At 46.6% G+C, this 25,938-nt stretch overlaps 1 protein-coding gene across 3 annotated transcripts in view; it reads right to left on the reverse strand.

Moving 5' to 3' along the window:
* LOC308463770 (G protein-coupled receptor kinase 5-like) overlaps positions 1 to 25,938 on the reverse strand; it is a 77,917-nt gene that overhangs the window by 23,234 nt on the left and 28,745 nt on the right. For 2 of the 3 annotated variants that reach the window (XR_013979720.1, XM_080982459.1), the window contains exons 2-3: positions 6,678 to 6,773; positions 3,478 to 3,590 (exon numbers count right to left, since the gene is read on the reverse strand). Coding sequence is in view for 1 of the 3 variants with exons in the window: in XM_080982459.1 (XP_080838585.1) it covers positions 3,478 to 3,590; positions 6,678 to 6,773 (209 nt within the window). In the remaining 2 variants the exon portion in view is untranslated. Of the gene's footprint in view, positions 1 to 3,468; positions 3,591 to 6,677; positions 6,774 to 25,938 lie in introns of those variants that run through there. The other variant, XM_080982460.1, reaches the window with a different exon arrangement.

Consider the following 25,938-nt stretch of genomic DNA (forward strand, 5'->3'; position numbering starts at 1 on the left):
AATTCATTTTTTCGCCTTCCCCTCACGAGCAAATCAGGAAGGCAGCAGCGGCGGGGAAGTGAATTTAGTGAAAATAACAGGGAAAAGGGATCTGTGAAAATAATCGAGATCTGAAAGAGTTGTGGCTTTCTATAGGTTCTTTTTGAAAACTGCCCATGGATTCTAGAAATGGAGGAACGATACACACATCCCAGGCAGGGGTCCAGAAACCTACAAGTCTAGCAAAGTGGTTAGATTTAGGGCTGCCTCTACTGTTAGGCAAAGTGAAGCAGCTGCTTCAGGCAGCTTGATATGGAGGCCATGAAAGAGCAGCACATTGTACGTTATTCAGTTTATTAATACTGTGTTTTACTCCAAACGAAATGCAGATTGGGGATTTTTCTGCCCCAGATGCCAACATAACCTGGTCAGCCTTGGGTAATACCCACCTTAATTCTGTCTGCGTTTTCTGTTTTCCCTCAGGAAGCAAAATGTCTTGGGCCAATGCTGACTAGAATGTTATTTGCATGCAGGAACCTCAATTTCTAATCCCTGTTCACTATGAAACTCACTCAGCAGACTTGGAAAAAAACCATTATCCTGGCTCAACCTACCACACAGGATTAAGAAAATATTTTACTCTCTTGTTAGTTATGCTATTTTAAATGTGCATTTTATATTTGACTTCATTTAGTGATGTTTTCTTTTGAAATGTTTAAGATTTTTGTTTGTTAAATTTGTTGCGTTAAATGGGCATTCTGTAGATGAACTCCTTTGTAATGTTTTCTTTTGAAATCTTTAAGGTAATATTTTAGTTTCCTGTTAATATGCTGCTTTGAATGTATATTTTATATTGGACTTTTTCAGTAATGATTCACTCTGGATTGTTTTATTTTATGTTTTAATGTATGTTGTAAACCGCGTTGAGACCCCCCCCCCAAAAAAAAATATAAAGTGGTATAGAAATGAAATGAATGGATGATGATGTTGAAGAAGAATAGGAGGAAGAGGTAGAGGAAGAGGAAGAGGAAGAGGAGGAGAAAGAAGAAGAAGAAGAAGAAGAAGAAGAAGAAGAAGAAGAAGAAGAAAAAAAAAAGCCCCTTGGAAAGGGTGTGATTAAAATAGAATAATGCCAATGTCCAGAGGTGTACAGTGAACTACATATTCCACTATGGTTAGGATAGGTAGAGCAGGAGTCAACTATCCTTTGGGCTCCCATTTGCAAACTGGAGAAGCTGTTGTGCGCAACAGACACAACCTGCCATCTCGTCTATTCTATTGGCTAGTGTAGAATGCTTCTTTCAAGTCTAACTCTAGTGAGCAGAGGGAGCCCTGCAGATGTTGGAGATGCAACAGCAGAGATCATTTCGTGAGTAACTTAAGGGTTAATTCTCCTATCAGTAAGTCAGATAACCTAGAGGGATGGAGGTATTGCTTAGCAACAAGGCTGAGTAGCAAGATCTTCACCTGCTCCAATTGCCTGTGTAGTTCTGAGGGAGTTCTTATTCTGTATGTTTGGCTGAATGTCTCCCTTCTATGTACAAGGCCTTACCTAAGAAAGGCAAATCCTCTCTGTTCCTTTCTCCTGAAATTATACAATTTTTTTGCTCCCTTTCCTCAGTCAGGTGTTATCAACTTTTCTCTCTGGACTCCACCCATGCACACGAGTGGGCACACAGCAACCCCTGAGTTAAGAGTGTGGGATCAAGACTGATTAAAAATTGCATGGCTGAGTTCTGGTTCAAATCCCTACACCGTCATGAAGCACCATGCATGACTTCACACGGGCTTGTTGTGAAGTTAGAGGGGGAAAGCCATGTGCAATGCATGTACAATGCATGAACGTCTTGGAAGGGATATCAGTGTCATGTAGTAGCACATTTAGCTACTTAATTCTCTTTTTATCCAGCTCTCCATCCAAGTAGTTCAAAGTGGCATCCATTTTAACATCACAACAACCCTGAAAGGGAGACCAAGCTAAGATATAATTTTCAACAAAATATAAATATTTTTTAAAGAAATAGTGGCCTCCCCAAGAACACCCACTGAGCATCTCGGCCAAGTGAGGGTTCAAATTAGTTCTCTATTCTTGGAGGCTGGGTTTGCATGTAATACTAAACCAAGCCATGGCTTAGCGCAAACTAAGAGATGTGTGGGTTTCTAGAGCAAAGATTTTGGTCTTGGTATTCCTCCCTCAGTCCTGCTGCCACCACGCCATCAGGGGCTGAGCCACCCCGGACTGTGGTTTGTCTCGCTCCAGATTAACCATGAGCTGTGATAAAAATGGCTGTGTTCCACCTTCACGGTCAGAGGCAGATGCCAGGAATCACAAGCGGGAAGAACACTGTGGCACTCAGGTCTGGCTTGCAAGCTTCCCACAGGCAGGCGATCGGCTACCGTGAGAATAGGATGCTGTACGGCAAGAGTTTTGTTGGCCCAGAAATGGAAGCAAGAAGAAATACTGACGAAAGAAGAATGGCAGATGAAATTAACGGACTACGCAGAACTGGACAAAATGACAGGAAGGATTCGAAACCTGCGGGACCAGAGATTTACAGAAGATTGGAAGAAATATACGAGCTATTTGAAGAGCAATTGTAATCAACAAATTATGCTAGTAGGACTACAAGAAGTTTTGTAAGGAGGAATATACGAAATATTGGAAAGAAGAGAGATATTAGTTATGATATTTAAATGTAATAGTGAAAGTAAGAAGTGTAAATCAAGTGAAAAAGATTGGAAATTTTTCAGATGTGATTGATGGAAGTCAAAAAATTGTATAAGATATAAAAGTATGTTTAATAATTGTTGAAAATGATATGCTAAAAAGCCTAACTTTATATATATAGAGACCATATAAAGAATAGGATGCTGTAAGTTGGTCCTTGGCCTGATCCTGCAGGGCCGTGGTGTGCTTAAGACCCTTTTAACCAGCAATATTGAGGATTGAACTTGGGCCCTTCTACCCTAGTTCTACGCTCTACCCATTTCAATAGCCTTAAAAAGCTAAAGGTAAAGGTACCCCTGCCCATACAGGCCAGTCGTGCCCGACTCTAGGGTTGCGCGCGCATCTCGCTCAAGAGGCCGGGAGCCAGCGCTGTCCGGAGAAACTTCTGGGTCACGTGGCCAGCATGACAAGCTGCATCTGGCGAGCCAGCGCAGCACACGGAACGCCGTTTACCTTCCCGCTATAAAGCGGTACCTATTTATCTACTTGCACTTTGACGTGTTTTCGAACTGCTAGGTGGGCAGGAGCTGGGACTGAACGACGGGAGCTCACCCCGCCGCGGGGATTCGAACCGCCAACCTTACGATCAGCAAGTCTTAGGCACTGAGGTTTTACCCACAGCGCCACCCGCGTCCCTCTTCAATAGCCTTATACAGTATTTAAACAGAGGCTCCCCAGAAAGCATCACACAAGCGAGCCCAAGGTGGACAGCTCTGAGCAGCAAACATGCCTCTGAGCCAGACCCGCTCTAGGCATGGCACTTGCCTTACCACAGCATCCAGGAAGTGGATACACCGGAGGAGCTCCAGCCGCGTCTCGCAGAACTGTCGGAAAAGCTGCCGGCCAATCGGTTGCTTGTCACACAAGCTGCTGTAGTCTCGTTCTGCAAAGGAAGAAATGGAAGAATGGGTTGTTGTTTTTTCAAGGGCAGGTGAAAAATGACACATCAGCTGTGTGCACTGTTTTAACTGGAATACAAAGAAAGAAGCAGTTTCTCCACCCTCAAGCACCACTGTGTTGTAGTGGGCAGACTACTGGGCCAGGAGCTACAATTCAGAACTTAACAAACTACAGTCATACCGCATGTTATGTCCGCTTCATGTTACGTTCTTTCAGGTTACGTCCTGCGGTGACCCGGAAGTACCAGAAAGGGTTACTTCCGGGTTTTGCCACTCGCACATGCGCAGAAGCACAAAATGACATCATGCACATGCGCAGAAGCGGCGAATCGCAACCTGCGCGTGGGCAGATGTGCCGCTGCGGGTTGTGCTCTCTTCCTGTTGCAAACGGGCCTCCGGAACAGATCCTGTTCGCAACCAGAGGTACCACTGTATTGCCCTCACAGAGCTACAGTTCTCTGAGAGGTTAAATAATCCATCACTTTTCCTAGGGAACACTGGGAATTGTAGTTCTGGGAGGGGAACGGGGGCCTCCCAATGACTCTCTGCACCTTTATGAAACTACAGTTCCCAGGATTCTTTGGGGAAAGCCATGCCTGTTCAGAGTTGGCACAGCAGTAAAACTGCTAGCACATTTGCAAAGCTAAGTGAGGTTTCAAATTGGATTCCTGCATTGCAGAGGGTTGGCCTAGATGACCCTCAAGGGCCCTTCCAGCTCTGCAATTCTATGATAAGTGATATGAAGCTGCTTAAATGCATAGTGCAGCTGAGGCCTTGGGGCAAGTCCACTGAGATGAATGAACACGACTAAGTTAGGGTCATTAATTTCAATGGCTCTGCTCTTAGTAACACTTAACTGAATAGCATGCTATACATTTTGGGCCGTGAGTCAATCTGCAAACCCTGCTCTTTAAAGCTGCCTCGTGACTGTTAATGGGAGTTCTAAGGAATGGCCAGTCCCGAGGGGTGTGGAGAAGACAAACAAAAATTGAACTGTTAGGAAAGCGATAGCCCCTCCATCTCCACCCCACCCCACAAATACGTCCGCAGGTCGCGCGTAAAGTCAGCGTGGCAGACGCTTCTCAGGGCTGCCTCCTCCTGGGTGTCGCACGGGGCAACTGCATGCTGTGCTCAGCTGCGCACTTGCGCATTCCAGGCCTGTGACCTCTGGCTGCCACAGGCATGACACGCTGCGCCTCCTTGCTGAGACCTCCGTTCCTGCTCCTCTCAGACCCCCTGCCCTCCCCCTTGGCCAAGGAGGAGAAGGCCTCTGCGGAAATGCACGTCCAAGCTGCAGGAACATGCGCGCTCTCATAGCCCAGCCCCACGCCTTGAGAACAAACTTCAGCACGGGGAGGGAGGCATGCGCAGAAGAAGTCCCTCACACTTCTCAAGAGCCTGGGGGAAGAGCAGGCATCTTCGAAAAACAGAGGGATAAAAACAGAGTCAGCCTAAGGCGTTTTGCTGCCTGAAGGGCAAGAGGGCAACCTCCCTTTCCACACACGGCCTAGGACCCATCTGCACTACATATTTAAAGCACTACAGTACCACTTTAAACAGTCATGGCTTCCCCAGAGTATTCTGGGGACCGTATTTCCTTTTTAAAAAAAATAAAATAATAATATTCATTTTTCATTTACATTCATTACATAAATTTCAAATTCTTAATGTTCACTATATATTCCTCCCTCCCTCCCTCCCTCCCCTCCAAGACTTCCCCCAACTTGCGTTTCTGGTTTGTTTCTGTTTTCACCCGCTTTGCTATCTCTCAACAGAAAAGGTTATTAATAACATAACATCAAATCTAAAAACATAAAATTAAAATTAAATACATCATCTTGTTTCACTATTTTCTAAACATTTTCTGATGCTAATAATGTGAATGTTTATTTAAATCCTGCCATCAAGTCTATTGCCTTTCTTTGTTTCTGCAAATATAATATGAATGGTTCCCACTCTTTTTCAAAGTCTCTGTTGTCTTTTTCTCTTATGATTTCTGTCATTTTTGCCAGTTCTGCATAGTTCATCAACTTCTCTTGCCACTGTTCTTTAGTTGGTGGGACTGTATTTCCTTAAGGGTGCTGGAAATGGCTGGGCGACCCCTTATTCCCCTCACAGAGCTGCAACTCCCAGAGTTCCCTGGGAAGAGGAGTTGATCATTAAAGGTGATCAATCTGGAACTGTAGTTCTGTGGGGGGAATAGGGGGGGTCTCCTCACAACACACAGCACATTTAACAAGCTACACTTCCAGGATTCTGTTTGAATGGGGCCTAGGATTCAGCACTGGTGAACTGAGTCCTCCACTACAGCAGAGGGCAGCAGGCTAGCTTAGGGGGCACAGTATTTGCACATGTAGCAAATACAGCACCGTCTTCCAACACCTTGCCACCCCACCAATATCTGGTGCCTGAGGTGGCCGCCTCATTCTGCCTCTTGGTAGGGCCAACTCTGCTGGGGCCTTTGGGGTCGGAGCTCACATGCATGCCTCGGCCTCCATCTCCAGTTTGCAATGTTACATGTCCAACAGATGCCCGAAGACAGCTACGGTGGGCCTTACCTATGAGTAGACAGGCTCTGCTAGTAGCACACCTCGTACAACATCCTCACATTAGCAAAGGCACTTAAATAATCCAGGCACAGTCCAGATGAAAAATAATAATCCTAATAATACTTTACTGAAGAAACTGAAGAAAAACGGCGTATGATTTGAGAAAAGGGAGGTTTTCTCTTTCTTGCCTCAGGCCTTCTACATAGCATGGAGATAATCAACCAAACTACTGAGGAGGTCTCACCAAAGAACTACACAGCCATCGGGGTATGGGCTACCTCGGCAAACATCATGCGCCCTATCGCTAAGCAGCACCTCCACCTCTTGACTTTAATGCTAACAGAATTAACCCGTAAGCTGCGCACAGAATGATCTCTGCTGTTGCACTCCCACCACCCTGCAAATCCTCTGGCAAGCAAGTCTGGCTGGTTCTTGCAGCACCCCTTTCTGCCACCCAGCCTCCGTCTCCCAAACTCTGAACAAAAGCTCAGCTGGCTGGATGCGCCTGACTTTGCCACTTACCCAGGCCTTTCCGAAGGTCATCGCACTGACTGATGTGCGGGAACTTGAGAATCTCTCTCCATTTCTTACTTCTCCCTTTCCGCTTCCCTCCACCTCCTGCAAAGATAGATGAGGATGATTAAGTTTTTAAAGGAGAAAAAATATTTTTTGTCATTTTATTTACTGGAAATCTGTTATCTTCCCTCCATGGAGCCCAGAGTGGTGTTTGTCCAAACTCAACTTTGACCAGGACCATGTGGGTCTAGCTTTAGAAATGGGACTGCAGTTGAGATGGAGCCAGGAATGGTTTTCTTCTTCCGTACCAGCCTTTGCCAACCTCATGCCCTCCAGATGTCTAGAACTACAACTCCCATCAGGCCCAGCCAGCATATGCATATCATGGGTGTAATGCATCAGAACATCTGTAGGGGGCAGCTGGTGAAGCATCCTTTGCAAATCTCGTCCATCATTTGAGAGGCTCTTTCTGGGGTGCCTCCGTTTCAGAGGTTAGGCATACGGTTCCTGGAACTTGTAGATCTGTGGATTCTTAGCCAAACCCTATGAAAAGCCAGATTCTGTAACTTACAAAAATTATGGCAACAGCAAAGGATTGCGGGGGCCCCTTAGTACTGTCTGGAAGCTTCAGTTTTCAGTTAACCACAGTTTAGCATTACATCCGAACCCTAAACTGTACTTAATCTTACCTATAGTTTCTTGAAACAAGTCAGCTTCACAACTCGTGTTTTAAAATTGACTTTTTAAGAGAGAGAGAGGAGGAGGAGGAGGAGGAAGGAAGGACAGTATGTCAGTTTCGGGTAGTTGGCAAACTGAATATAAAAAATAGAAGTGAAGTCTTTTGAACTTATTGAAGTCAGCCTGGAAAAGGAGAGGGGAGAGAGAGCATTTGAACCCCATTATGGTTCATTATGAAATCCAAATGCAGTTGTTACAGTGACAGAGTTGTCACCCATGAATTGATAGGTGTCATAATATGGAGGAGTCCCCTTTGAAGTAGGATCGTCCTTCCTCAATTGTTCGTAAACAATAGTACATTAGTGCTCACCCCCTTATATCTTATATTAATTTCATATTTCTATCTTTTCCATTTTTAAAAAAAAAACATTCACTGCTTATTGGAATGATAAAATTACAGAAGCAACAAATCCATATTTATCAGGACAGAACAAGACAGCAGGCTTTTCAAACACAATAATTACAATATTTTTCTAATATTATTTTTATTATCAGTGGGGGAGGAGAAGAAATTTTGAATTTAAGGAAATATTGAATTTTTGAGCATTAAATATTAATGAATAGTTGGACTTTATAGGTAGATTATTTTATGCATGAAATACCATCACTTCATATTATTAGTAACACACACACACACATATATAATGTGTGTATATAAATTTGAATAAATTCATAATATAATACACCCACAACTTATGCACATTTAACCTGTGTGCATCAGCTTGGCATTTAAAAAAAAAGAATTTAAAAGGGGGCAGAAAAGGGATGGGCACCCAGGAAGAAAAGCTTTGGCAATCCTACCCGCCATTTAACCCAGTATGTTTTGACTATACGTGGGTTTGGCTTTAGGCGCTATCCCTGGAACATAACCCCTGCATAAGTTGCAAGCTTACTGTAATGTTTAAATTTCTATGTTACAATTTGTTCTCTGGTTTATATATTCAGTTAGAAATGTTCGAGATGGCATACATAACAATAGAATACAAGAGCATAACTAAAACAGACATTTAAATTACCAAAACACACAAAGGATAAGACTTCAGTCCAGACGCTGTAGAACATATTCTTCTCTACTGTCCATTGTACAACCAGCTATGCAAACACGTGCTGTGCCCCTTCTTTGGATAGTCTAACATCGCGGCACAATGAAAATATCAGATTCTATCTGTCTGCCATTAACCCGGAAGTAACTGCAAGGGTGGCTGAGTTTTTGTCAATAGTATCTCTTAGAGCGGTGAATGGCACTATTTAGCGGGAAGAAACACCAACGGAAACCCTCATTATTACATATTTTACATGGCTGTTTATTTGTACATATTTTTTAAAAAAATTATATATGGATGTTTTATGATGGCCTGTATTTGTAATGCCTAATAAAGGTTTGGCGAAGCAAGTAAGACTTCAGGCAACAACGCAAGGACATAGGGAGCTGCCCTATGCTGAATCCGATTCACTGGTCCCTTTAGCTCAATATTCTGGACACTGACAGGCAGAGGACATTCCCAGTCCTTACTATAGACACCAGGGGATGAATCTGGGACCAAGCGCACCATCTTGACCCCATGACTGAGGGGGCTGGGCCTGCACATCGTGCAAGCATGCTATGGCGAGTGATGCCTATTTTTCTGGAATTGCAACAAGGGAGAATCACCCTTTTGCTTTCAAGAGCGTTGCCTTTCCGTGACCTTTGGGGGGCTGCTCCGATGACAAGGGACTTCACTTTCACGCTGAGCCTAGGAGTCAGAGATTAGAGGTGGTTCCCATTTCCTCTAAGAACAATGCGCCATCCTCTTCTTTATCTTGCTGGCTGCCTTGTGGAGACCTGGGGCTAGCCAAAGACAATGCAGGCGCAGGGCTGCCTAGGAACTCACTGGCAACAATAACCCAATCCTAGCACTTAGTCACGACAGACAGAGAGAGAGAGAGCAGAGACAGACTTATATTCAAATAACCTACACACATTTACACAATACACATGGAGTAATTGCAGATAAACAAATTTGTATAAATCCTTAAATTCCTAAAGAAGACTTGTATTATTTAAATCTTTTTCTTAATTCACAATTTCTTAAGTTCTCCATATGACTTCCAATCTCCTCATTGAGGGTTCATCCTCCCCACCCTTTATTATCACTGCTCCAGTATTCCTCATCTCCATTTCTTTCTCTTATTTTGTCTCATGTATTCTTTATCTAATTTACAGATTGAGGAGTTTAGTCAAATCATGTCCAGGTTTTCACTTGCGGGCAATGTTTAATTAAATATTCTTTATAAATGCCCCATTCTTTTTTATACCTTTGGGTTGGCTGTCTCCTAATTGTCTCAGTTATTTTTGCTAATTCAAGATATTCAAACAGTTTCCCCTGCCATTCCTCTTTGGTGGTATCATTTCACCTTTCCATTTTTTGGCAACCAGTATTCTCACTGCTTTTGCAGTGTATAAGAATATTCTTCTTTTTTCCTTAGAAAACTCTGGTCTGAATATCCCACGAGGAAGGCTTCTGGTTCTTTTGTAAAAATTTGTTTGATTTTTTTTTAAATTTCTTCGTATATCTGCCTCTACTGGTGCCACCACCGGCGGGAGGCTGCTTCTATGCTGAAATCTAGCATCGCCTGAGCTCTGCGAGTGCGGCTTTCTCCCGATTGAAGTGCAGAGTGTTTGAGGACTGGGACATTCGCAGAGAAACTAAAAATGCTTGTTTACAAAGCTATTGTACTGCCAACCTTACTATATGCTTCTGAAACATGGATGCAATCTCCAACTCCTTGAAAGATTCCATCAACGGTGTCTCCGGAAAATTTTACACATCACTTGGGAAGACAGGCAAACTACTATCAGTGTACTGGAAGAAGCAAAGATCACCAGTGTTGAAGCAATGATTCTTCAACATCAACTTCATTGGACTGGTCATGTTGTGTGGATGCCTGATGATCGTCTTCCAAAGCAACTACTCTATTCTGAACTTAAAAATGGAAAGCGTAATGCTGGTGGTCAACAAAAGAGGTTTAAAGACTGTCTCAAGGCATTTCTAAAAAAATGTAGTATAAACACTGACAACTGGGAAACACTGGCCTGTGAGTGCTCCAGTTGGAGAACAGCCTTTACCAAAGGTGTCATGGGCTTTGAAGACACTCGAACTCAGGATGCAAGGGAGAAACATGCTAAGAGGAAGGCACGCTTGGCAAATCCACACCGTGATCAACTCCCTCTTGGAAACCTATGTCCTCACCGTGGAAGTACGTGTGGATCCAGAACTGGCCTCCATAGTCACCTACGGACTCGTTGTTAAAACTGTGTTTATGGAAGACAATCTCTGTGTGGCGAGTCCCCTCCCCCAAGTGAAATGAAGACACTGGACACATTATTCATAGCAGGGATTAGGAGTTGGTTACAGGTTTGAAGGTATTGGCGGCGAGCTTTGCTCGATTGGCGGTTAGGCATTGGCAGGGGTTAATTGTTATGCAAGTGGGGGGGAAGGAAGCGCCATCACCTTCCCCCAATGAAAAGGGTAGTCCGGTAGAGGACTCCGGGGGGCGTTGCCTTGTCCGAAACCTAGGGAGGTGAGGGCCTCCGGCACGCCCCCGAGCGGTGACACCCGTGGGATCCTAGTTGGCGTACTTCAACAGGACTCCCACGGCTGGTGGATAACCCTTCTTGGTCCCCATGCCGGGTAGTCGATAGGAGCCAATGCCTAAGGCCAATACCTTCCAATTCCCGTAATCAATAAAGTTGTGGCCTTTTTATGCCCATTAACCTTAAATGTGTCCAGTGTCTTCATTTCACTTGGGGGAGGGGACTCGCCATGCAAAGCCACTTCCGAGCTCGAGAGGAGGGGGGTTGCGGGCTACTCCCTCCCACATACGCACGCGGGGGCTGGTTCTAGCCCCCACGAGAAGAGGTAGTCCCCGGGCGTGTCTGGAACGGGACAAAGAGGGCGGTCCCCGGGCGAGCCGGCCTTAAATGGGCTAGGCCATGCCTCCCGTGCCCGCTGATTGGCGGGCCGGGTCGCAGACACGCCCGGGGATTCCCTCTTCTCGCGGGGGCTAGAACCAGCCCCCGTGTGCGTGTGTGGGAGGGGGTAGCCCGCAACCCCCCCCCTCCTCTCGAGCTCGGAAGTGGCTTACTCTGCTACGAGGGATCACCAAAGAAGAAGAAGAAGAAGCTTCGACCCTCCTTCCCCTCTGCAGCAGCAGCAGGAGGAGAAGGAGCTGACCGTTGGAGGCATGCTATGCTCGGCTCCACGCTGCTGGGACACTGGGGGGCCAGCAGAACAGATGCTTTACAACTGATCCAGGAATTGGTGTTGTGCTCTATGTGTGCCCCAGGATAGATGCTGCACCACTGAACTCAGGCGTTTCCCATAAACCTTGCCGATTCTCCTTCTCCTTCTTTACCTATCCGTTCCTTTCTGTTCCCCGCATCACCAGGACAACCAGTCAGAGGTGTTTTTAGGGTCAGGGCCATCTTTAGCATATGCACCGCTGGGGTGCAAAGATCTGCCCTGCACCCCCTTTTTTAGGAGGGGGAAGCCAAAGTTGAAGTTGTTGATATTTTTTCAGGGAGGGATTGCTCTCACCTGTCACAACACCACAGTGGAAACAACTGCTTTTGCTTGATGCTACGGAGTAACAGAGCAACGGAGGAGGGGAGCGGGGACTTTTGCTCCATTGCTTCTCACTGCCACCAATCGAGAGGGACCAGTATGCAGTAGGTATACATTTTGCACCGCACCCCTTGCATCCCTGAGTAAAGACAGCCCTGTTTAGGGTAGCATGCCCAGTGTAGTCGATCTGGGGGCGCCACAATAATGGTGTAGAATGGAGTGGGAGAGGTGGGGGGGGGGCGCCAAATTTTAGCATCACCCAGCGTGCTGCTGAAATTTGAGGGCCCAAAGCAGCTGGATGTGTGTTGCTGGAAAGGTGCGACTGAAACATGGGCGGTTCCATTACTCATTTCTGTGGCCTTCTCTGCAAAAACAAACAAACCCCAACCCTCCTGGAAGAGGGAGACACGTGGTTTACATAGGCTGCATGCACACCATACATTGGGTGGAAGACTGTAGCTCAGTCTAAGAGCATCTGCTTCCCCATGCACAAGGTCCCAGGTTCACTTCCCGGTGTCTTCAAGTAGGGCTCAGAGGTAAGTGACTGCCAGCCAGTGCAGACAATAATGAGCTATATGGGTCAATTGTCTGACTCAGTATAAGGCAGCTTCCTATGTTCCTAACATATAAAGTGAACAACTTTCTCCAAGAATACCGGAACTGCAGTTTGTTAAGGGTGCTAAGAATTGTGGCTCTCTAAGAGGTAAACTGGGATGCAGGTGGCGCTGTGGGTTAAACCACAGAGCCTAGGACTTGCTGATCAGAAGATCGGTGGTTCGAATCCCCGTGACGGGGTGAGCTCCCATTGCTCGGTCCCTGCTCCTGCCAACCTAGCAGTTCAAAAGCACATCAAAGTACAAGTAGATAAATAGGTACCACTCCGGCGGGAAGGTAAACGGTGTTTCCGTGCGCTGCTCTGGTTCGCCAGAAGCGGCTTAGTCATGCTGGTCACATGACCCGGAAGCTGTACGCCGGCTCCCTCGGCCAATAAAGCGAGATGAGCACCGCAACCCCAGAGTCGGTCACGACTGGATCTAATGGTCAGGGGTCCTTTTACCCCTTTAAGAGGTAAACTACAGTTCTCTCAGAATTTTTGTGGGGGGGAGGGTGTGCTTTAAATGTATGGTGTGTATGCAGCCTTAGTTTATTGATTTATTTTAAAGATCAGGAAATGGAAAAACCTGCCTGCTGGCTATGCCCAACCCAGGTTGATGTCACCATTTTTGTGGTGGGGCTTTTTAATTATTATTTTTATGTTTACTAGACGAGGAGACTGCTTGGAGGGAAAGGGGAGTGGGTGGGTGGCATTGCATGGGCCAGCTTCCTACTTTCGTCATCGTTCTTCCTTTCCCCTTCTCTTATTCACACCGAGGCCTAAATACTTCACTTATGAAGTAATCCCTGTGGGTAGGTGACATCAGCACTCCTCAGGAATGCTCAGGGCTGGTTGCCGGCCAGTAACAACCTCTCCCTTTGACCGGCTGCCATCGAAGGACCCGTGACGTCAAGGTAAGAAAACAGGAAGCGAAAGACCCCCGGCCAAAGCAGACGATGCTCTGCGAAATGACCGACGACGCTCACGCCTGCCGCAGAATCCCTTCGCAAAGCTTGTGGAGAGCCCTTGTCTCTCCAGGCTCTCTAGGGAATTGACTGGGTATGAACTTCCTGCTGGAATCAATCCACTTCCTCCAGCATGAATAGGCTGAGCGTCAGAGCTGGAACCAGCCCTTCTCAGTAAATACGTCTAGGAGAGCATTGTACACCCTCCGCTGATCTTGCTCTCAGGGCCTCTGCCAGTTCTGCCTGGTTAGAGGCAGTTATGTACCAAACTGGCATGGATGTAGCTATAAAGAACGTAGGGAAACAAGGGGTGGCAAGGGGTAAGAGAGTGCAGGGTTTTGGTGGGTGGACAAACAGATCAGTATCTGCCAGAGCCCTGGGCTCAGAAGGAAAGCCCAGGCCTTACATATTAAGAGTCCTGTTGGATCAGACCAAAGGCCCATGTAGTTCAACAGCCTATTCTCAAAGCAGCTGCTAACCCCAAGCAGGGGAATTGGCAAGCAGCCACACTGCGAGAGACGGGGCTCGAGGTTGATGCTGGGCAATGGTCTATTGGTAGCAGCGTGCCAGGCACTCACTAAGGACTAATGCAATCCTTGCTTGGTGCCTCCGGTAAAAGATCTCCACTAGCAAAGCTAGGAAAGACCTCTGCTGCTAGTGGGAGTGAGTCATGGCAAGAAGAACTCCTTTTTTTGGCTGACGGTTAACATCAGCCAAAATATGTGGGCTGCTGAAGGTAAGCATAGTGAGGAGAGCAATGATCAGCACACTTAAAGTGGTCCAATCTGAGCTCCCTGCTCCACCAAAGGAGGGGGAAAGATAAGAAATTGCAGTCTGCAACAAACTGCAATCCTTTCAAAATATGACCAAGTGCATTTCGTACAATTCGCTGGGAAAGCAGGATCTGATCTTGCTCTTGACGTCCACTCCTCCTGCGGTCTTTACCTGCCCTCTTCATCTCCTCCCCACCCCCATAGGCCCCAGCAGCTCCTGGCTCTTGGCTTATAACCTCCCACTCGTATGAATCAACCGCTGCTAACTCTTCAAGGCAGATCAGAAGGAATGGACAGCCTCTTTTGCCTGCCACGTTCTCCCAAACGGCTGCCATGTTCAGCTTTCCCTGCCTGCCTGCCTGCCCTGGGGTTTGAATGTGCTCCATGTGGAGAAACTGATGAGGACATTGCCCAGTGCGCAAACCCTGCCGCAGAGGCAGGCAGACTTCAAGCTAGCTTGATCTACATTTTGTGCATGCATACGGGCATGTTCACACTGCACAAAAATGTTCATTCAACACGGGATGCAGGTACCTTTGGGGGGTAATGTACGCACAGCATCATCCCCCATGTCATTGATGCACTTGTGCACACAGTGGCTTCCAATTGTGCACACCTTGGTGTGATGACAGTACCCAAAGCGGCAGCTACTAGCCATGTTGTCAGCAACCACAGGTGGACGTGTTTTCAGATCAGTGCACAGTGTTGTTCTCTCATCCCCTCCACCCCTTCAGTGTTTTCGTATACAGTCTTTTAAAAGGCAGGGACTGGAAACTAGTGTGCTGATACACTGCTATGCGTCTCTCCATACAGATATGTTGGTATACAGTGGTGCCCCGCAAGACGAATGCCTCACAAGACGAAAAACTCACTAGACGAAAGGGTTTTGCATTTTTTGAGTCGTTCCGCAAGACGAATTTCCCTATGGGTTTGCTTCGCAAGACGAAACGTCTTGCGAGTTCTTGCGAGTTTGTTTCCTTTTTCTTAAAGCCGCTAAGCCACTAAGCCGTTAATAGCCGCTAAGCCGCTAATAGCCGTGCTTCGCAAGACGAAAAAACCGCAAGACGAAGAGACTCGCGGAACGGATTAATTTCGTCTTGCGAGGCACCACTGTACAGAGGCAGCCAAATATCTGCATCCTGTCCTTTTTTGCCTATTTCATTCATAGAAAAGAGAAATATGGTGAGGAGGGGGAATGGCACAGCCCAACAGACAGCGATGACATGGGCATGGTGCCATGTGAATTGAATTTTATTATTACGGTCACAGACCAGTTCCGGATCACTTACAATATCAGGAAAATCATAAAACACAACAGGAATACATTGAATTGCAATTGGGTATAACAGAGACAATTCAGATATAGCGGCAGTTAAAAATATATATTAAATCTTGATCACTAAAATATAACCTAAAATTGCCATTTAAAACCTTAATCATTTTGGTAGTACAGCTTGTTCCCTAAGTTTTTTGGCAGTCGCACAGAATTTGGCCACCCTTAGCGTGATCTCTAGATCCTTGTCCTCTACCAGGAGTTTTAGACATTGACATTCAGACCCATTTGGAGATTTCTGTATAACAGGAGTGATAAATACCGAGCGTATATCCCCATAGAAATGGCAGCGTAACAAGACATGAGAGACAGTTTCTACCTCCATCAAGCCGCAGGGGCATTCCACGTATGGCTTACCCTTTAATTTGCCCTGTAATAAGGCAGATGGCAGCACGTTGAATCTAGCGAGGGAAAATGACGGTCTGTGTTTGGGTATTTGTAATTTTGACAAATAATTGGTGCCATGTGTACCCAGGGTTGTCATATGTCCAGAATTTCCTGGAGATCGCTGGAATTCTGCAGTCAACAAATATGGACTCAAAAGAAAGCTCAACCCCAAAAGGTGCCTGTATCTAGCACTGAAGACACATTTCTCAGTGCAGTGGTACCTTGGTTTACAACCATAATCCATTCCAGAGGTCCGTTTGCATGCTTTCGCCAATGGGGCCTCCCAAAAAAAATTGTTTGTAATCCAAAAAAAGGTTGCAAACCGGGAAACACGTATCCAAAACGTATGCAAACCAAGGTACCACTGTACATGCTTGAAAAAGAAAACAGAGTGGCCAGATGCAATAAGAAGGGACAATCCCTCTATCAGTAGTCATTATGTAGCATAAAATACATTGGTTGTTGCTGCTTTTTCATCCTAGCCTTATAAGCAACTCTTGGTTTGTTTGCTTTTTTTAAAAAAAAAAAAAAACCCTCCCACCTTGCTGCAATTAAAAATCTAGGTTCTCTGCCTAAGTTTGCCTCGAAAACTATGGTCCACCAGAAATTGTTGGCCTACAACTCCCATCATTCCCTACCATAAGGCTCCATCTGCTACGGCTGATGGAAGATGCAGAGTCCAACAACATCTGGAGAGCCACAGGATCCCCCACCCCTGCCTTAAACTGAGAAGGAGAGAAAAACAACAACCTGGCCCATGTAGGACACCTAGAAATCAGAAGTGGGTCCTACATTGCTGTTGGGACCATGTGAGATTGAAGATTACTGGTTTGCGTCCACTTGCAGCAACAACAGAACAGCCAGCAGAGCTCAGAGGCCACAAGTCACTTGCATTTTCATATTTGCGGAACTGATAGGGAGCTGCATGGCACATGTGAGCTAAAACATTTGGCTGGGAAATCTGTGCCTTTGGCTTTCGACTCTACTTACGCACCACGAGGTTGCTAAATGGGCTTTTGGGTTTCCTTTTTCCTAACTTGCAACAATAGCAGGGCTTGTGCGTGCCAACTTTTCAGAGATCTCCTCTTCCCCCAGTCTCCCCCGCCCCATGCAAATGCAAAACCCTCAAGGCCCATTCCTACCCTGGATCTTAATGGAAGCGCGATAAGGATCTTATTAAGGCCTATTCATACCTCATTTCTGTCGTAAGCACAGAGCCTCGATAAGAATGCAGACGTCTGGTGTTCTAATAAAACGACATTCTTCCATATGTTTTAAATTGATTTTTTTTTAATGGGAAAAGGGTGGGCATGGGTGGACTTTGCCAGGCCCACTCGCCCTTTCCTCCTCTTATTTTGATTTTAAGCATGCAGAGTTTTTAGAACAACACAGGACTTGCAAATTTGTTCCATTCCATAGGGAGGAGGTGGTGAACACGAGAACGACATACTGGGAAGGGGCTTAGACCATGGGTAGGCAAACTAAGGCCCGGGGGCCGGATCCAGCCCAATCGCCTTCTCAATCCGGCCCACAGACGGTCCAGGAATCAGCGTGTTTTTACATGAGTAGAATGTGTGCTTTTATTTAAAATGCATCTCTGGGTTATTTGTGGGGCATAGGAATTCGTTCATTTCCCCAAAAAAATATAGTCCAGCCCCCACAAGGTCTGAGGGACAGTGGACCGGCCCCCTGCTGAAAAAGTTTGCTGACCGCTGGTTAGACATTCATGGGATGAAGGGGGCTGTTGCAATTCCACTCAACTTGCAGCCTCTGAAAGTTAACACAAGGTCAGCGTAAAGAACAATCCAGGAATTTAGGAAACTGTGGTGGCATCCATTTTATTTCATGCACATTTCTTCCCCCCTAAAAATCCAGGAAACTGTAGGGCTGCTGCCAGCCAGAGTGAAGAATACTGAGCTGTACAATGGTACCTTGGTTCTCAAACGGCTTAGTTGTCAAACAAATCGGTTCCCGAGTGCTGCAAACCTGGAACTAAGTGTTCTGGTCTGTGAACGTTTTTCCGAAGCCGAACATCCGACGCGGCTTCCGCTTGAGTGCAGGAAGGGCCTGCAGCCAATCGGAAGTTGTGCCTTGGTTTTCGAATGGTTTCGGGAGTCGAATGGACTCCCAGAACGGATTAAGCTCGAGAATCAAAGTACCACTGTACAAGCAAATAGGCAAGGATTCAATGTCACACTCTTATGTTCTTCAGTGCAAGCATTTCTGCTTGCCAGATGAAACAACCCCCCCCCCCACTTTTCTGGAGGTTCTCCCAACCCTCCAGAGCAAATTTTGGGGAGATCAGGAGGGGGCTACAGGGGGGAGCTGACTTAATCTGGTCTATAATCTGTTATGAGGCAGTTTATGATACTCCGAAGACACGACCAGAAGGCTTTCCAGACTTTCTTAAAATGTAAGTTCCACTGAAATAGCCATGGGATCAGGCGTCATGCAGGAAATTCACAGCCTAGCATAGACCGCTGCGAAACAGCAACAATTCATGCAAATGGACAATCTGTTTCTACGAGCCTTCGACGTAACATTGCCTACAAACTGGAGACCATGGTTTAAAATGGGCTTGTTTAGAAACCTGAGCAACATTTGTTTTGAACCAGCCTCAAACCATGGATTGTTAAACCAGCTTGTTAAACCCGCCAGAGCTGGCTTTAAACCACAGGCTCCGGTTCATATGAAAAAACAAGCCACATTTGCGGAGATGTGAAAGTAAAACTCTGTCAAAGTCCTTCTGCAGGCTGCATGGGAAGAAGAGAAGGAGAGGATAGCAGGGAGAACGAGTGAGGGGGTAGCTCCTTCCGGATTGTGCACCAAGTGCTAGGCCCTGGTTTAGTGTGATGGAACACTAAAGGAACAGATGTGCAAACGTAAAGTTTGTGTGGGCAACAGAGAAGTAAAACATGCATTCTAGAATTGTCTCCCAAAAGGACATCTGAGCTAACTTGGTTCATTCATGGGGCCTCAGACTTGGATTCTCTTTAACATCTTTCAACTCCCATTTCGTGTAACAGAAATTATATGTAACAGTTTTTCTGTTTTCTTTTTCACTCGAAATCAGCAAAGGAAAAGGATACTGGTAGGTGGTTTTGGGGTTTTTTGAAAGAAAGAAAAACAGCTTTTACTTTCAAATCAGATTTGCTGTCCCCACCCTCGGACCCTAAAGTGCTATTTTTGTCCGCTAAGGAAAGAGTAAATGAATAAAGAAATGTTGGGAGAGACTGATCACGGATCTTTCGCATCCTGTGTCACTTCGCCCTGCAAGAAGAGGAAACTCACGAGGATGGGGGCATATCAGCCACATTTCAAAAGATTTGTTATAATTTGGTAACAAGCAGAGGGCAGGCGGGGAAGCTGGTGAAAGGTAAAGTGGCGTCTGTGTTTGACTGCCTTTACGTCTCTCCACTGTGCCTTGGAGCAGGTCAGGTTAATGGCCCATGTCAATGGCCTGCTGGCCACGTCAGTGCTGACGCCCAAATTTGCCTGTCCTGGACCAAATGATAGCGTGAGGAAGTCCCTTGGCTACCCTCCAAGTGATAGAGCTGCGTTATCGGCAGCAATCAGTGTCACAGCTAATTTGGCAGGATGCATAAAGGTAGAAGGCAAGTCGGGATTTCCTCCCCCCCCCCCCTTTTCAGCTGAGACTGCTTAATAGGTTGTGATTTCACTGAAGAAGTAAGAAAAGAGGAAACAGTGCTTTAACACTGGGCCAAAGGAAAGGACTTTGGATTATTATGGATCAGTCCCACCTGCCTGTCCTGCTCTGCACGCTATGTCAAGCCAGAGTTTTAAAATCTTCCTTGCAACTCAACATGCTTTCGATACACATCAGAGCATCTACAGCAGAAATGGGGAACCTGTGTGGGTGTTCCAGAGGTCCTAGGACTCCAACTCCCATCAGTCCCATACAACACAACCAATGGCCAAGGAAGATGGGAGTTGTATACCCCAGCAACATCTGGAGGTCCCCCAACCTCTGGTCCACTGAGAAGAGCCTTCTTCCTCTTTGCCTTCTTCTGCAACCAGTTCTCCCTCCAGCCTGGAGTTGGCTATCTTTCCAGAAGCAAAGGCCAACATCCTTGGCAAACGGATGTACCCAAGGCCAGAGCCTAACAGTGAAATCACAGGCTGGCTCACAGGGTTTGTAAGGGCACCCCAGAAGGCCTCTGGTTATCAGAAATCACAGGCCAGATTAAGAAGAGAAATACTAAAAGGGCTGGATCACCTCTTGAGAGGAAAGAGATCCTTCCATGTGCAAGATCAGGACATGGGCATTTTATTCTTAACAAATTGTGACCTGCGTTAGATTGGCAAGCGAGTCAGCAAAGTAGAAGTAACCTCACCTTCTGCTTCTGTTACTTTATCCGGAATATTTGAAAAGCGCTAAACGTTGCAAAATACTGTGCTGCTGTACAAAATTAAAATGGAACACATAACAATAGATAAAACAATTCTCAAAAAGGAAATCAGATGCTTCCCACAAATCAACTCATTCTTCTGGGGAAACCTGTTTAAAAAAATTAAAAGCCTCTAGCATCCGACAAAAGTGTACAATGTTGGAGCCTGTCTAACTTCACTGGGCAGCGCATTTTACTGCCATAGAGAACCCTGGGAACAAGGAGGGCCCTGAAGATTCCTGCAGTGAATAGGCAGGTATATACAGGTGTCAGGTGTGGGTACACACACACACACACACAGCCCGGCCACTTATCCTGACCAAGCCACATGCTTCTCAGAGCAGAACACACTGGCCATTTCTGTGCATCCTGGCTACTTGCCCACACTGACCAGTTCTGTGCAGCTGCTGACATCATGCGCAGTGTTAAGGTTTCCACACATCACCACAAAAAGTTTGGTTTTTGCTGCTGCTGCTGCTGCTGCTACATCTGCTAACCTTATCTCAGCATGTTATGAAACTGCCTCATGGCCTTGCAAGTAAGTCCACAAAAGTTTTTCGCTTGCAAAATAAAACAAAACGCTAACCTGTTGTGGGCTGGCAAAAGAGAGGTGTGGAGTTCTGTCCTCCTTGCAGCAGCCTGCTTTTCTTATGCTGGCTAAGGGGGCTTCCCTCTTGGTTTCCACCCTGTCAAAGAGGGTCCACACCTCCTCCAGCAGCTTGCTCGTTCGCTCATTCACTCATTCACTCACTCATTCACTCACTCACTCACTCACTCACCTACAAGCAAATTCTTGTTGCCTGCAGCTGACAGTATAGAGTGGTACCTTGGTCCTCAAATGCCTGGTTCTCAAATGCTTTGGTCCTCAAACTCCGAAAACCCGGAAGTGTTCCGGTTTTCAAACGTTTTTCGGAAGCCGAACATCCGATGTGGCTGTCGGCTATTGTTGCTGGGGCACCTGCACCAATCAGAAGCTGTGTCTTGGTTTTTGAACATTTCGGGAGTCAAACGGACTTCCGGAACTGATTAAGTTTGGCGCTTTTGTTTTTGCTATTTATTTTGCGTTTTTGTTTTTGAGGCTTTTTCAATTAATTTGTTTTTGTGACTGTGTGGAACCCAGTTCAGCTACTGATTGATTGTTTGTGCAGCTGCAGAAATGGATAAAACCCTCCATCCAAACAATGACTATCATCCGTGCAAGTAAGAAAAAAAATTAATTTAATTTTTATCATCTACAATACTGTCTTATTTATTTTATAGTACAGTACATTGATTATTGCTTTCATTTTATGGATCAATGGTCTCGTTAGATGGTAAAATTCATGTTAAATTGCTGTTTTAGGAGTTGTTTTTAAAAGTCTGGAACAGATTAATCTGTTTTGCATTACTTTCTATGGGAAAACGCACCTTGGTTTTGGAACACTTTGGTTTTGGAACAGACTTCCGGAACAGATTAAGTTTAAGAACCAATGTACCACTGTATGCTTAAATTCAAGTCGGCCTTATATTAAATCAGACCATTGGCTCACCTGGCCAGGCCTCTCATCAGCCCCAGCCAGTGGCCCTGAAGCTTGAATTGTCCTGGAGGCCCCTTTGTAACTGGCAATGAGGTCCAGGTAACCACTGTTATCTTCTTCACTGGAGTTGTTCCATGACAGATCACCACACCTGTACAACATCTGTGCTACTGACTCTTAAACTTTGGGATTCTTGAAACATGTACAACAAAAAATTAATCAATTTGAGTCGTACCATTCAATCTGGGACTAAGGTAAAGGTAAAGGGACACTTGACCATTAGGTCCAGTTGTGGCCAACTCTGGGGTTGCGGCGCTCTTCTCGCTTTATTGGCCGAGGGAGCCGGCGTACAGCTTCCAGGCCATGTGGCCAGCAGGACTAAGCCGCTTCTGGCGAACCAGAGCAGCGCACGGAAACGCCGTTTACCTTCCCACCAGAGCGGTACCTATTTATCTACTTGCACTTTGACGTGCTTTCGAACTGCTAGGTTGGCAGGAGCAGGGACCGAGCAACGGGAGCTCACCCCATCGCGGGGATTCGAACTGTCAACCTTCTGATCAGCAAGTCCTAGGCTCTGTGGTTTAACCCACAGCGCCACCAGCGTCCCATGGGTCTACTAGACCCCAAATTTTTAAGCTATGTGGTTTCTGGGGCCCCTCTGGGTTTAGGGGCCTGGAAGTTTAAGCGTCCTTAGTTTTATTGTAGATCTGCCCCAGCCCTGCGCTATAAGATCTTTTTGGATATAGATACTAGAGAGATTGAATACGGGATCTTTGCCATGCAATACATGTGCTGAATCACAGAGCTCATGCTAAACTCAATCAATCCTGTCTGGATCTCATATACAAAATAAAATGACAACAATAATTACTGGTATTTTGATTTCCCCACCACCATTTACCCAATGTTAACAATTTAAAGCACATCAAAAGCATTTCAAAACAAATTGCAATCACAAGAACAGGTAGAGTCCTAAAAATATACAGTCCACCTGTACAAGGCCAGGGTCAAGAGGTGCATCTTCAACATATAATGAAAACTGCACAGTGAAGGTGCCAGGCACACCTCTCTGGGGAGGGAGTTTCACAACTTAGAGGCTGAGCCAAAGAAAAACCCCTCCTGGCCAACAACTTCGGAGCTTCGGCTGGGAAGGGAGCCTTTTGGGGGCCTAAGTCATTTAGGGCTTTAAACACTAGGACAAGCACCTTCCATAAGACCCACAAATGAACTGGCAGGCATTATGGCACCTGTCAGGAGACCACTACATAACAATCAATTAAATTGCAATCAGCCTTTATGTGCAAATCCTTAACGACATTAATAGAAATAGCAACAAACAGTAACCAGTCCGTACAGGAATTGAAAGACGTTTGCATATTACTAGCTTTATGCAGGGGAGAGCAGGAATCCACTAGCAAGATCTGCCTCTTCTGCTGCACCAGAGGGAAAATGTCTGCAAGGGGGAAATGTCTGCTGCACTTCTGGAGACTCTCTGCAATTCTGTACTATGATCCAGCAGAATTCACAGCCCTCCACAAGTACAAAAAGCCAGCCTTCCCCAACATGATGCTCCCCAGATGTTTTGGATAACAAACCCCCCATCATCATCCCTGAGTACGCTGCCTATGCTGGCTGTGGTAGATGGGAGCCTTAGTCCAAAGCATATGGCAGACACCAGCTTGGGCAAGGCTGCAGCAAGCTCACTCCTTGTTCGCGGTGGAACATGTGGATGGCTGGTGGGGGGCACGACAGAAGGGGCAGAGCCAGATTATGTACACATTCTCCTCCCATTTTACTGTATGTGGAAAGCATCTGAACAGGATTGCTCATTGCAAATAAGCCTTGTAATAGTAGTCAACAACTAGGCCAGTTTTCCCCCCATATTGGTGTCCTCTAGACATTTTGGACTACAACTCCCATTATCCCTAAGTGCTGGACATACTGGCTGGGGCTGATGGGAGTTGCAGTCCCACTGCCATCTGGGAAGGCGAGCAAGACCGACTATAGGACCAACTTAAGATAGAAAACAAGGGTGAAAGATGATCAGCCTCATCTTCCTGGCACCTCTTCCTTTCATGGGAGGTGGAGGAAGACTTCACAGGATGTGTCTGTGGGTCTGTCCATGTGTTTCCAGCTCAGTTCTCTCCTGCTTGGGGCCAAACGAAAGGAGATTTTTGGCAGGAGATAAAAAGCTCCTTTTAGTTATTACCATCATGAGATGTTACCACCCATTATGAGGTGCACTTGAAGGCCTCGCCTTGGGCAGTGAATTCCAGACGCAATTTAAGGGTAGCGAATTTTGCATAGGGCTTGCCCAAAATACGTCCCTGCTTGGGAACTTGTGTCACTGGCTCCAGCTCCCAGTGCTGACGGTGTAGAGGAACAACAACCAAATGTGAACTCTGTGAGCAGATTTCTTGGAACGGTTCCTCTGTCCAAAAGGTGCTGCTGCTAAATGGCAAGTTGCCTGCTCAATGAGCAATCGGCACTCGTGATCTTTTCACAGAACAGAATTGTGGGGTTGGAAGGGACCACGTGCGTCTAAAAGTCTAACCCCTTGCAATGCAGGAATCTTTTGTCCCAAGTGGGGCTAAAACCCACAGCCCTGAGATTACTAACTTTATTATTTATATACCCCACCCACCCGGCTGGGTTGCTCAGGCTCATGCTCACTTTATCCACTCCACCCCTCCAGTTCCTACGGACACATTTACCCAAAGGTGGTGGTAGAAAGAGGTCCAGCGTCCAGAATGGTTTAACCATCAATCCCTCTTCACAGGGAACTCTGAGAATTACAGCTCTCTAAGAGGGACGCAGGTGGCGCTGTGGGTTAAACCACAGAGCCTAGGGCTTGCCAATCAGAAGGTCAGCGGTTCGAATCCCCGCGACAGGGTAAGCTCCCATTGCTCGGTCCCTGCTCCTGCCAACCTAGCAGTTCAAAAGCATGCAGTGCAAGTAGATAAATAGGTACCGCTCCGGCGGGAAGATAAACGGCGTTTCCGTGCGCTGCTCTGGTTCGCCAGAAGCGGCTTAGTCATGCTGGCCACATGACCCGGAAGCTGTACGCCAGCTCCCTCGGCCAATAAAGCGAGATGAGCACCACAACCCCAGAGTCGGTCACGACTGGACGTAATGGTCAGGGGTCTCCTAACAATTCTTGGCACCCATAGCAAACTACAGCTCCCAGAATTCTTGGGGGAAGCCAAGGCTGTTGGAAGCGTTATCACAGCACTTTAAACGCACGGTGCGCATGTGGCCATAGTAAGAGCTGGGGTTGGGGAAAGCCAGACAATGATCTCATGTCTCGTCCACCTCTGAAGTCTCCCCGCCATGCGGGGGCCCCACATCTGCTACTGCTTTGCATCCTCCTCCCATGGGAGGCAGACTCGCTCGCTCCTCAAATGTGTGCCCTTAAGACGCCGGGAAGGCCTAGTGCCGTGCCTGCCCGTCTCTGCCGAGCAACGATTCCTCCTCCTTCGTGTGGGAAAGACGGAGCAGCCAGAGCACAGACCACAAAAGCCACATTACTCATCCACACCCACTCGGGGGCCCCCAGCCACTAATCTCGGTCACTGGAGAACCAAGATTCCTCTTAGAAGGTCTGCAGGCACCTCATGGCAGGGGCGAGGGAGAGCAGAGGTGACTGAAACAGGGAGGGCGGCAAAAAAGGAAGGCCTGTGCTTGCACAACTCTGTCCCAGGAGCTGCCCCGGCAGGCTCCTTTGGGTGAGTCAGCCTCCAGCTCATTCAAGCCACGGAAGGAGGAAGTGCAGAAAGGATCCCTGGCTGCTTGCTGATGTATTCCCAAGCTATCAGGTCTAGGCTTGGGAACTGCATTTCCTCCTCAAAAGGCAGTCAGTCAGGAATCCACCAGGGTTGTTCTGTTTTAGACCGCCTTTTTTGTGATGTAGGTGTGATGTATCTGAGTGGTGGTCTTAGGTTATACC

This window comes from Podarcis pityusensis, assembly GCF_964106645.2.
Source record: "Podarcis pityusensis genome assembly, chromosome: 15".
NCBI classification, from domain to species: domain Eukaryota; kingdom Metazoa; phylum Chordata; class Lepidosauria; order Squamata; family Lacertidae; genus Podarcis; species Podarcis pityusensis.